This window comes from Aphelocoma coerulescens, chromosome 9, assembly GCF_041296385.1.
Source record: "Aphelocoma coerulescens isolate FSJ_1873_10779 chromosome 9, UR_Acoe_1.0, whole genome shotgun sequence".
Lineage (NCBI taxonomy): Eukaryota > Metazoa > Chordata > Aves > Passeriformes > Corvidae > Aphelocoma > Aphelocoma coerulescens.
Window position 1 is genome coordinate 9,075,628 of NC_091023.1, and position 12,829 is coordinate 9,088,456.

The following is a 12,829-nucleotide window of genomic DNA, read 5'->3' on the forward strand; positions in this document are numbered from 1 at the left end:
TAAGCTAGGGGCTGGTAGTCGCGTGTCCCATTTACAGTCAGCATCTGTCCTCTAATTCCATTACAGTACAAAGCAAAAATGTTTCCCAAAACTCACAAACAGGAAAAGCATCACACAGCTAGAGAGGCAGCAGCAGCTTGAACTTTCGAGCTGCTGAGCAGGGCTTTTGTGCTAAGGTCCTTTTTTTTTTTCCTACCCCTTCAAACTCCCCACATACACACACTAAAATAGGGGTGGTGCCGAAATTGTATTAATGTGAGCCTCAGGCACACAGAAAAAAAGAAAAGAGGAAGGGGAGGGAAGGGGGGGAAGGGTTTGGTCCAAGATGAAAGTAAGAAGAAAATAAAGGAGGCAATTTAGTCTGCTGTAGCCTGAATTGCTCTCAGTACAGCCAAGGGTAGAGGCTTGGGATGAGTAGGGCCCTTTTTGGACGGGTGCGCATGACTGGGGGAGGATCCGCCAGGACAGGGCCCGGGGGCCAATTCCGCTGGCTGGGAACAGAGGCCCCCTTTGAGGCCGAGTGGGGGGGGGGTCCCGGCCCCGGCCCCTGCCCCTGCCCCAGCCCGCTCGCAGTGGGCCCGAGGACCAGCTCTGCATCACTGCAGTGCTGAAAGCCACTGGTTCCTGCCAGAAAACAACTATTTTATGAAGGGGGGAGCTATCAGATTAGTCAGCAAACCATGCCGCACATAACTCCCACCAAAGGTACAAGCAACTCCCTCTTCTGTAGTGGTTATGCTAAAAATAAGCCCTGATGTGCATAAAAGGCACAAAACTTTCTCATATTCTTTATTTATGGTTTGTGCCTTTAAGAAAAAATTATCACACATGCAGAAACATAGATATGCTATTATAGAGCTATCAGCCTCCTGATACACACTCTTACAATCAAGATTTCTTTAAATATATACCCAGAATCAGGGTTGAGGGTGACACCAGCAGAAACACTGAAATACAGCACGTACAGAGTTGCACATGCGTCATCTGTAAACAGTGTGAGAATCACATGTAAGTATCCAAGAAGAGAGGCGGAAACAGAATCACACCCAGCATACAAAACTTTACCTACACATATATATGTGGTCGGAGAAATCCCAATGATACACTGTTTCTATCACACATTTTTTAAAAATACCATGTTTCCATTCTCTCAAATTCCACTCTGCTGTAAATACTCCCTAAATCCTGAATTAGCTACCATTAAAATGACAACTTTCTCCTTATCTTTGGAAAAAATGCTACTCCTTGAGCCACCTGAAGGCCCAGGCGAGGAGGGGATTTCAGGCAGCACCAGCAAATGTCCAGCACTAATGTGTGCTCCTGAGCAGAAGAGCCATACTTTGCTTCATGCTCAGCCTTGGGAGTCACTTTCTGACCGATCCCATAATCTTCCCTGGCACCCATGCTCTGGGACACCTCAGGCCTCCAAGGGCAGAGCTACAAAAGGCTTCCCTCTGTAACATGGAGCACTCAGCATTGAACTACCACCTGAGGGTTTTGCTGTGCAGCACACAGATACCCTTTGGACATTCTGCAAGCATCCCGGGTGTCAGAAAGGGCATCTGAGATGTGCTGCCAGCAGGCACTCTCTGCTACACCAGGCCTCATAGCCAAGCTGGTGGTGCTGGCAAATATGATCCTGCAGCATCAAAATCCTTCGGAGCTCTACCAGTTATTTCAGTAAGAGAGCAGGATGATTTTCATAAATGGAGTGAAATCAAAGATCCTCAGCTGGCAAGGGGAGTTGAAGTAGAACTTTTTTTTTGTTGGTCAGACACAAAGTAGTGGTGGGTTTCCTTTATGATTATTTTTTTCTTGTAATGGTCTCAGTGCTGTGCTGTCCCTATAGTATCACACTCCATGCAGGGCACAAGTATGGCAACAAATGTTTTCTGGAGCAGCAGCGTGCTCGCACTGCAGCATCCCAGCCACTCCAGTAATGAGATTAAGCAACAGCTTGCTAGTCAGGGAGGGGGAGCAGGCGTTGCTGTGGGGAAGAGCACACTCTTCTTCACACTGCCAAACCTTCCCAGCCACTGTCACAGAACAGATGGGATTACCAAAGCTGCCGTTACCACGGAACTGTCCGGTCACGTTCACGCAGCAAAAACCTCCATGCCCAGGGCAGGAGAGGGCTATACTACCCTATGTAATCAAGGGGAAAATTGCTACTGATTGAACTCAAAACAAACAAAAAAAGACACATCCACAGAAAGTGAAGGAGAGGGTACATCAGGAGGTGGAATGCAGCCTCCTCATACAACTGGGCTGGGAGGCACTAGTGAGCCCCTGTTGCAGCAAGGCATCACCGGCCCCAGCAGTTTTCCTGCAAGAGTTTTGGGGCTCCCCTGGGCTGCTGGGAGGCAGCCATGCACCCAGACACTGACTCGTGATAAATCGGGAGCCCCACTTTAAAGGGCAGACAGTCAAAGAACAGGAAGACTGTTTCAAAGTGAAACAGAAGGATGGGTTATATTGATAACAATATTTTTTCTCTTGCTGTCTCTATTAACTGCTCTTTGTTCCATAAAGCAGTGATATTATCAAGGCTTACTATCTTCTGTTTCTAATCTCTGTCGAGAAATTCAAGAAGGCAGCAAAGCTAGATATTTAACAACTAGGGCACTGATTTTAGCTATTTTTGCCTTGGTGTACATCCCTCTTGGAAAAATCCTCTGTTGAGGGAGATGCTGGAATAAACTCTGGACTGATCATATGTGGGCAACTACACCAGGCAATCAAACTGTTCCTTCTGGCCTTAAAATCTCTAATTTTGTTAGCATCTTCTGCATGTTTGTATTATACACATCTTTGCAAACACAGACACATAGAAGATGAGACTTCCCTGAAAGTTTTAGTAACAGTTGAAAACTAAGTTTTAGGAGAGTTTAGGGGTTTGTTCCAACAAAACAAGGACATATTGTACTGTCAAAGAATGGATTTCAGTTGTCCTTAAACGACACTGGCATCCCGATGCCTAGAAATGCTATAAACATTTTCTCTCTAAAAACAGCTATTTTTTTTTTCCACGATGGAGAGTCCATAAAACTGCGTGGAGCATCAGCTATTAGGGGCTCATTGAATAATTCATCCCTCATTGCAAGCCCATAATGTCTTTTCTCAGCCTTTTGTGGGGCTGTTTTCTCTTCTTTTCTCCTTGAATTATAAAAAGGTTGCCTTCTTTTGTTCACATCAAGCTGCTGCTAGCTGAAGCTTTGTCTGTGCAAAGCCAAAGTGTGAGTTTCAATGGACTCCCCCCTCTTTGTTTTCCAAGTTCATCTCCAAGTGTAGATTGTGTATAGAAGGCCTTCTTTGTAAAAGCTGGAAAAGTTGTACAAATGTTTGACCAGCTCATTTGGTACTTTTGTCTCGCCTTCTCCAGTGCCTGTGCATGTGCTGGGCAGCAACTTCCACACACAGGCGGCCCGGGCGGGCCCTTGCCTGCCCCTGCACCCTGGCCCAGCCGGGAGCCAGGCATGGCTTCAGCGGGAGCAGCAGCTGTCCCCCCGCAGCAGCCCTTCACCTCCGCCTTGTTCAGGTTGCAACCTCCTCGCAGTCCCTGGCCAAACACCAACACATGCTCTTCCCAGCAGTTTTAAGAGCAGAAAAAACAAAACCTGTGGCTCCCTGCCCTGTTCAGACTGCAGAGACTCGGGGTTCCACAGCTTTTTCCTACAACTGTCCCTTCTATGCAGCTGCAGCCTTTTGCTTGGCTTGGGAAAGGAGCCCCTGCATGGCTATGACGAGGGGCTCTGTGATCGCTCCAACCCTCCCTGCTCCCTGGTTACTGAAAGCCAAACTAGCAGTGACTCCCATCTTTGTTCCAATCTCTGTGCCATTCCTGCACACTGCAGGATCGTTCCGGTGGGGGAATGGGACATGATGGGATGTGGCAGCCAGGCTGTCAGGGCTCACTCCTTGCCCTACACCTCCCACTGCGCTGGCCCTAGGACAACCTCTGGGAGAAGGGGAGTGATAGCCACCAGCAGCTGGGACTGGGACTGGCACTGGCCCGTTGCAGGGCGCCACAGAGAGTATGGGCAAACAGGACTTTACCTCTTTCGCTGAGGATGCCATCAATGCTGTGCTTGGCCTTCTTGTCGCCTTCCTCCACCTCCTTTCTTTCCAGCTCAGCCTCCTCTTCCTCGCCTTTCCCAAACTTGCTCCGCAGGATGCGGCTGATGGAGCTCACTTCAGGGGGGAAGTGCAGAGCTGTGACCGGCTTGTCCCCAGCAGCTCCCCGCAGCTCTCGGGCAGACTCGGGGAGCTGAGTCCCCCATCAGTGCCGCTGGCTCGTATCCCTCAGCCACTGCCAGTCAGGACTTAGGGAAGGCAACCACCCACTCCGGTCCCCGCAGGGGTTTCACAGGGCACCGTCCTGCGCCGCTCTCCAGCGTGGGCACAGCAGCTCCCGAGAAACTTTCCTTTCCCCGAGCCCGCACGGTGGGTGATAAAAACCCGCAGACACCACACAAATACTGCTCCAGTTCCGTGTGCCCCCATCCCATCCCGCAAACAACCGGCAGGCACAGGGAGCTGCTCCCCATCTCCGGCTTCCCAGCTCCGTGCCTCCGGGAAGCCCCGAGCCCTCCTGCTGCAGCAGCCCGGAGGGGACAGCGGGGAAGGATCAGGAGGAGGAGGGGAGGGGGATGCAGTTGCAATTTAATTGAAAGCACCCTGCCGAGCGCAGGAATCCTCCCGGGACGCGCCAGAGGCACCGCATGCTAACGCCGGCCGCTCTGTGGGCACCGGTCCGGCCCGGGGCTCCGATCCCGAGGGGACGGGGCTCACCCTGGTACCGCGCTACCCTCCCCGGGCCGCTCCCAACCCTCCGGGACCCTCCGAAACCCCCGCTCCGTACCTGACGGCACCGTGTTGCGATCGCACACCCCGTCCTTCAGCAGCTTGTCCCGGATCTCCCAGCTGAACATGCCCGCGTTTTCCCGCTTGTATTCCTCAATTTTCTTCTCAACATCCGGCGTCGTCACCTGCTTCAGTAAAGACAAGGAGAGCGGGCACAGTCTGTAGGGCCAGAGCCCCAGGGTGGTCGGAGCCACCCGCGCCGTCGTCAGCGAGAGCCGACACTGGCCCCACTTAGAAATGCCGATATTAAACACCCGAATGCGGGCAGGGTGAAATAAGAGGGGACACAGAAGTTAATAACGGGCCCGCATAAGACGAACACCCTCTGTGTTAAACGAAGCGTCCCAGAAAATCCGGGGAGGCTACCGGGAAGGTGGGACAGAGCCCTCGGCAGGGAAAACCCTGAATCAGGCAGGACCGGCTGCCGTGCGGCCGAGAAAATCCCAGGTCGTGACCAGCGGAGGACTCCGGGCAACGAAGCTCCAGGTCAGTAAAGTTTTGGCTGAACAAAGTTTGCAGCTCCGAACAAAAACCAGCGTAATAAAAACACGGAAAGATTCGAGTACCGGTATTTTTCTTTGGTAGCCTCGTGATTTTAAAATAAAGCTAAAAAACAAACAAAAAGAACGATCTCCCTGACAATAACATTACGTTTGAGTAACATGCTTATAAAAAATTACCTCTACTCCTAATACTGAAAGGAAAAGTTCAGGCATCGGTTCACTACTTTAGAAGAATCTAGCAACAACTTCCAATAAAAATTCAAGCCTTTACTTCGCTTTAGTGGGAAAGAAAAACTAGAGGAGGAGGAAGAGAAGCCTATTCTTGGGAAAAAATTTAGTCTCCATTATTTTTAGCGCAAACTTTTCGTTAGCGTAGCTATAAATACACGCAGCTCTAGAGCAGGGAGAAAAAGTAAACAGAGCAGGAGAAGTAAAGAGACAGACAGAAATACGGGTCTTTTTTTGCGCTTTCAAAGAAACCGGGGAGGGCCCGATCCAGCCGCACTGGGTCAGCTCCACCACCGGATCAGTCGCGTCCCGGTCTGTCCCGCAGCCCTGAGCCCGCCTGTGCTCCTGCGGGAATGAGTGTGGGGCACGGCAGGGCTCTGGGAAGCCAAGCGCTAAAAAACCCACGCTTTTCGCCCTATTTTCGTTTGAGATTTTTTAAAATAGCATTTCCTTAATTAAAAGTATATTATTGCCAAGAACTCAAACAATATTTTCTAAAGCCTCGGGAAGCTTGAGAGCAACAGGCGAGGACACAGCTAGGGTGCTGTGCCCCATGAGTGTCTGCGCCCACCCCCGGCCTCGCAAGTCCCCCTGGCCCTCCCGGCTGTCGCCGTCCCCACTGTAAACCCCGGTGCCGGCCAGCCTGGGCTATGTCCCGGTCGGACCTCGCTCCCCGCCACTGTGGCCGGGGTTTGCCCTGTTCTGGGCGGGCGGGAGGGGCTCACCTTGGGCTTGCTGCCGCCGATGGCCCCCGGCCGGATGGAGCCCGTCTCCTGGTACCTGCAGAGAATTTTGGAGACGCAGCCGTGGGACACTCGCAGCTGGCGGGAGATGACACAGGGCCTTATGCCATGGTGGGCCATCTCCACTATCTTGTGCCGGATATGGTTGGGTAAAGGCCTGCCATTGATAAACACTCCTCCGAGCTGATTGACTCTGCCCTGGCCTAGAGGGGTAGAGACTAGAAAAGGAGGGAAGGGAGGCAGGGGGGGTAAATGGAGTTAACGTCTCTTTCAGATCCTGTTGCGTCTTTTTTGTTGTTGTTGTTTTTATTGGTTTTTTGTCGTTGATTTTCTATAAGGCAACTCACCCCCGCCTGCCCCGCCACCCCGCAGTGCGCCCAGGGCCCGCAGCTCCCGTGGAGACCCCGCCGCCGGCCCGGCGGGCAGGGGAGGGAGGAGGCCGTGGGCTTCACCTGTTGCACTCAGCCAGAGCCGGCTTTCAGAGCCCGCCCGACTCCGGTGGAGAAGGGGGAAGCGATGCGGGAAGGCCGCAGTGTCCCCGGCGGCGCGGGAGCCGGCCCCGGCTCGGCCGCCCCGGGAGCGGCGGGGGGAGCCGCCGCAGCCGCCCGTCCTCCCTCGGGCAGGGGCCTGATAGTCCCCGGCACTGCAGGGCCGTCGCACCGCCGCTACCTTCGTTAAGGGCGGCCACTTGCAGCGGCCCGGTGCCACGGCTCTAAACTTCCTTTCGATTCGCATTGTCTCTATTTGAGTTTAATTTTTTTTTTTTCCTAACTTTTACCCGAACTTTGAGCTCCCCAAACCACCACCCTCCACTCCACTAAGAGAGCCTGGGCCGGCTGCGCTGCCGACCTCCCAGTCGGTTCCTCCCGCTCCCGGGACGGGCCGCTCGCAGGGTGCGAGGCCGGAGCCGCCGGCTGCAGTGGCCCGAGCCGTGTCCGTCCTGGGACAAATCCCTGCTCTGACAGCCCAGGCACGAGCCAGGCGGCTGTCCTGGAGTCCTCCGTGCGCCAGATCTGGCAGGCCGGGGGGGCCGCTTTGTTCCGGCGTCCCGGCACGGAGCGATTATCCTTTTCCCGACGGGGAGCAGCACAGGCGCGGCCTTACCTTCCAGCGGGAACCCGCTGCGGGGATAGTTCTGCCCGGCCCCGGGGCGCATCATCCTGGGGACAGCTCCGGCCAGAGTTGTCATCGCGGCGGCAGCGGCCAGCAGGGTTATATCCAGGTGAGGGCTGATCTAGGGGAGACCTGCGCTGTCAGCGGGCCCCGCCGAATCAGGAGAGGTCCCGGAGGGGGTGGGGGATGCCGCCGAGGGGCGGGGAGGAGGCAGCTCCGCCGCTACCCCTTTGTCAGTGACCCGCGCTGCCCCGCACCGGGAGGGCAGGGGCCGGGCGGGAGCCCCGCCGGGCGGCGCGGCTGGGCGCGGGGAGGGCTGGCGGGCGGCGGGGCGGGGGGCGGCGGCGGTGTCCCCGGTGCGGCGGGGAGCGCCGGCCGCGGGGCTGGGAGCATTTATCGGCTCCGTGCCCGGCGCGGCTCGGCGGCGGCGCCGCCGCGATTGGCCACCGCCGTCCGGCCCGGCCGCGCCGCCCCCGCTGATTGGGCGAGCGGCGGCTCTCGGGCATCGCCCCGGCCGGCGCGACGGCGGCGTGACCGGACCGGCACCGCGCGGCTCGGCTCGGCTTGGCACCGCACCGCACCGCACCGCACCGCACCGCACTGCAGGACAGGGCACGGCCCCGCGCTGACCCCACGGGCAGAGCCGTGCTGGGCCCTTTCGCCGCAAGCAGAGGGCGGCGGGCCGTGGGGATCTACCCGATGCCCCGACGGCCGCCCCAGCCCCGGGAGAGAAGCACCAGCCGGGGAGGCCTGGACATCGCATCGCTCAGGATCCCGTATCACTGCGGGACTCCGCAGGGCAGCCCCCGTCTGGCTGCCATGAAGCTTTTTTTCTCCTGGCTCTGGTCCCCGAGAAGCAACGGAGGGGTGGGGGGAACAACCTTTTTCATTTTAAGGAAAAATGCTTCTTCCTTTATTCTTTCCTTTTACTTATTTACTTTGAAATCGAAAGTACTACCGAATACTCTCTCCGTCCAGAAGAAATATCTCTGGAGCAAATGGTGCTTACACTTTGGAAAGCAAGAGCTGCCAGTGAGATCTCCGTGGGGATGTCTGCCTTTAAAAACCGGTGGGACAAGGGTGTCGCTGCGTTTCGTGCGTGTGCGTGAGCGTTTATATGCGAGTGTGTATGGGTGCGAGGCGGTGCGTGTTAAAGCCTTACTAACAAGCGTTTGTTCCCAGGAATTTATTGTAGTATTCAAACTAAACTGCTGGAAAAATAAAAGAGGTAAAGTCTGCCTCGGAGCTGGAGTGCCCACAGCAGGATATGACGCCAGGAGTGTTGTAAAGACTGTCTGTCCTTAGAGAAGGTACCATTGTGCACGGCCTTTTATTTATAACTTGGTAAGTGCCAGCAAACTCGCCTCCTTTACACTCCGAAGTGCCAGCCCGGCTTTCCACAGGGCTCTTTATTTGCAATCGTCTATTCAGGAACTGTCAGTCCCGAGCTTCAAGTTATTCAAGACCTTAATCAATCAAAAGGATGAGAATCGCTCAGGTTTCCTCCTTTGAAATGAGGGGGAAAAGTGTTTTCTGGGTTCCCAGTCCGCGTCCCCTTTACGAGGCGGACGATCGTTGTGGGGCCGGGGCCGGCCCCAGGGAGGGCGGGGGTTTCGCGTTATTTAGGCAGAACTCCGGAGCCTCAATAATAAGCGAACCGGCCGCCGAGGGACCGGCAGTAGCACGGCGCGCCTCCGGGGAAACTCGGAGTTCGCGTCGGGCCCCACTCCTCAATGGGGGGCGAGGGGTCCGCAGCAGAACCGGCACCCGCTGCACGCCGGGGAGGTTCTAGCCCGTGGTCCCTCTCTCTCTCAAGCCCCGCGCGCCGGCCACCAAACCGAGCGGTTTCCCTCTCTTTCAAATGCACACAAATAGATCCAAATACCGGGTGCTGCCCGGGAACGCTCCCGCAGCCCAAGGAAAAGGCTGGCAGGAAAAGTTCGCATGCTGTGAAAGTCAGCGTGTATTTCACAAAGCGTTTGTGTTCTGCAAACACCCCGGTGGCCGGAGCTCTGGGAAACCCGTTAGGGAGCCCTATAGAAACGCAGCCCCGCGAGAGACGGGCCGAGCCGGGCGGTAGAGCGCCCGCGGCAGCGCGGGAGTTCCCGGGCCGGCGGCCCCGCCGAGCCGGGATGGCAGAAGTCGTGCGGCCCTAGCCGTCGCACCACAAACGACGCCACGCCACTCGCCACTCGCTTTTACTGGAGGAAGGAAGTCGGTAGAAATGTTATTGAAAAAAAGGGACGAAACTCCTTAGGGTTTAATTCGCGGCGGGGAGCAGGGCCGCACGAAGTGCACCCGGCGCTAACAGCATCCCCGTGGCCACCTCACTCCCCACCTCCGAGCATGGGAGCAGAAACCCTTCCTACCCATCGCGATGGGTGCCGTTGTGATGCTCGAGCCGTAATCCTCGTCCACGCAAAGGAGAGGCACGAATGCGGACTGCCTCGACCCCTCATCCGCCGAGGAGGAGGAGCGGAGCCCCTCATCCCGGCAGGAGAGCTAGCCTGGGCAGTGGTTTTGAGCTGCTTCCCCCCCCCCTCCTCCTTTAACGACGCGCCTTCGTGTGCGTGCCGCGTGTTTTTGCGTGGAGCCAGTGTCGCTCCCGGGGCAGCCCCGGCAGGCCCATCCCGTGCCAGCCCTGCCAGAAACCGTCTCGGGAGCTCCGGAGCCGCCGCTGCTCCCGGCCATCGTTGCCGGCCGGGGGTCGGGGCCGGGGCAGGGGCGGCCTGGACGCCTCCCCCGACAGGGCCGGTGGCTCCCGCAGCAGCTCCAGTTCCCCACTCCACGCTCGGCCCCGTGGGGCTGCCGTGGCCCTTGCCACCCCAGCGCGTCCCCATAGCCCCAAAACCGAGCCCCGCTTCCCCAGGACAGGCTCCCGGGCCGGGCTCGCGTGGACGGCAGGGGAAAGCGGTGTTAAACCCACCTAGTCTCGCCCTCGCGGTCCTGCGCTACCAGACACCGAGTGCCCCGCGATGGAACAGCCTCATCTTCCCGCACGGGAACTGTGAAAAATTCAAGGCAAAAAGATTAGGCACGAATGCCTGTCCCCGCTCCTCCCTCCCCTCCTCTCCCCCACCCCCATATTACAGTCCTTTAGGCCAGCAGAGAGGATTTCACGGTTTTCCAGTGGAAATAGCTAAAAACGCTCCTGCTAATTACAGAGCTCTTCCAGGCCAGGTGCACTTTTAATTGGATTAGTAAGTGCTCTATATTAAACCTTCAGCACATCAAATGGACAGTGAAAATTAGAGCTATTAAGAACACAGGCAATCATTTCTGAACGATAAACAGTGTTGGTCTCCCCTCTATTAGAAATAAATCAATTACACTCTTTCCGGCTTTGCGTGCACAAATTCATTTCTCATACGGGTTTCGAAGCGAATTCCCCGGCTCTTTCCAAGGGAGGTGGAGAGGAGACTACAGTTTCGTACATAAAAACATGTGCTTGGAAAACGGAAAGGAAAGGAAAGGAAAGGAAAGGAAAGGAAAGGAAAGGAAAGGAAAGGAAAGGAAAGGAAAGGAAAGGAAAGGAAAGGAAAGGAAAGGAAAGGAAAGGAAAGGAAAGGAAAGGAAAGGAAAGGAAAGGAAAGGAAAGGAAAGGAAAGGAAAGGAAAGGAAAGGAAAGGAAAGGAAAGGAAAGGAAAGGAAAGGAAAGGAAAGGAAAGGAAAGGAAAGGAAAGGAAAGGCAGAGGGTAGACATGGAGAGAAAGAGAGAAAAAGAGAGAGAGGAGGAGAGAAAGAAAATCGAAAAACACCAACACTAACAACCCTAAGAATGAACGAAGAAAGTCAAGACTGGCGTAACTATTGAGTATGGCTGCCTGTAACAGCTGTTTCCTACTCCATTCTGCCCTCGCCATAAACACCTCAAAAAGCAACCTCTCGGGGCTGCCCGGTTCAGCTTTACCCGCTGCCTAACTGCTTTCCATTCACACGGGTTTCCCTCTTCCTTCCCCTCCCGTAGAGCGAGCGGCGTTGTCTGTTTGGGGGACTCTCTACCACCCGATCACGGCCTCCCGGACAGGGCAGAGGAACGTGTGCCCGGCGGGATGCGGAGCTGGGCTTGCAGAGCTGGGCTTGCGGAGCTGGGGCTGCGGGTTTCCAGTGACCGCTGTTCCACCCCGAGCGTCTGCTCCGCGTTAGGAGGGTCCTTCCCCACCGCAAGCCAGGCGTGGGGGCATGCGAGCGCTGCCACGGACCAGAGGCGCGTTAAGCCAAACCGGTGTCGACGTGTTTGGACGAGAGTGACCCGCGTAGGACGGCAAGTTGTAAAATGCCGCAGAAGAGAAACTTCAGTACTGTTCAAGTAATTTGGGGTCCGTGTAATATGAACGGTTATCGAATCCCCTGCTTCGGGACGGGATGCGCTGGGGAGTGTCGGGGGGTGGTGGGACGGAGAAGCGGGGCACGTAGGCAGGCGGCAGGTGATGGCATCTCGCGACACCCCGGCGGCCACACTGGAGAACTGACCGCTCACACGGAGAGGCAGCCCCGTACAGCCCAGTCTCACTCTCAGAAACAAGCTCCGCCGTAGAGCCCTCCCAGGAAAGCCGCTCCGCACCCTATTTTCGTACATCACCCCCTCCCCGTTGATGGTCCCAGAGATGTCCGGGGACATTACTCGTCCAGCCAGGGGCTGTGAGGGAGCCCCGGGGCAGCCATCCGGGAAGGGCAGCGGGACGCGGCGGTGGGATCAGCAGGACGCGGTGGTGGGATCAGCGGGACGCTTTCCCGGTCGCCGAGCTGTAAGGCTGGGAGTGAACCAGACCCCACCGCCGGGTTTAGAAGGGAAAAGTACCCCCTCGGACACCTCCCCCGGCCCACAGAGCACCGCGCTGCGGGGGCAGCGGGCCACCCGAGCCCGCAGACGCCTCCGCCCCGGAGGAACCCGGACCGGGGGCCGGTGCCCTGGGGAAGGCCCGAGCTGGCGGTGGAGCGGGCAGGAGGGGCTCGCTCCTGGGCTGGCACCTGGGCCCAAGCCTTAGCAATAATTCGAAACAAGTAGCCTACAGATTAATTATCCTTCGTAGTTTTTTTATTTTTAACTTCTTTTTTTTTTTTTTTTTTTTTTTTTTTTTTTTTTGGTGGCAGAAACATAATACTGTTTGGCAAAAAAAGAAATTACCAGCAAAGGGCTGGGGAGATTAACATTTGGAAACTTATGAAATGTAATCTGCATATCCAATTGATTCCCAGCATATCAGTTGAAAGGATAAAGATGCGTATCTCCATGATGGATATTGCATTAATAGGCACATAAATAAAGGTTGAAAAGTCATCACTGGAAGCTTTGAACCTTTTTCCATCTCTTTTATGTCCCATCCGCACGTTTCAGCACCATCTTTTTTTTCTTTGTTTTTTTCCTTTTTGAGTTGT

At 55.8% G+C, this 12,829-nt stretch overlaps 1 protein-coding gene across 5 annotated transcripts in view; it reads right to left on the bottom strand.

The window, feature by feature from the left end:
• PAX3 (paired box 3) overlaps positions 1-7,574 on the bottom strand; it is a 74,892-nt gene extending 67,318 nt beyond the window's left edge. For 3 of the 5 annotated variants that reach the window (XM_069024718.1, XM_069024717.1, XM_069024719.1), the window contains exons 1-4: positions 7,442-7,574; positions 6,320-6,555; positions 4,862-4,991; positions 4,057-4,191 (exon numbers count right to left, since the gene is read on the bottom strand). In XM_069024718.1, the coding sequence (XP_068880819.1) occupies positions 4,057-4,191; positions 4,862-4,991; positions 6,320-6,555; positions 7,442-7,526 (586 nt within the window). In that variant the 5' untranslated portion in view covers positions 7,527-7,574. Of the gene's footprint in view, positions 1-2,513; positions 3,560-4,056; positions 4,192-4,861; positions 4,992-6,319; positions 6,556-7,441 lie in introns of those variants that run through there. The other 2 variants (XM_069024720.1, XM_069024721.1) reach the window with 2 other exon arrangements.
• Positions 7,575-12,829: the final 5,255 nt, after the last annotated feature.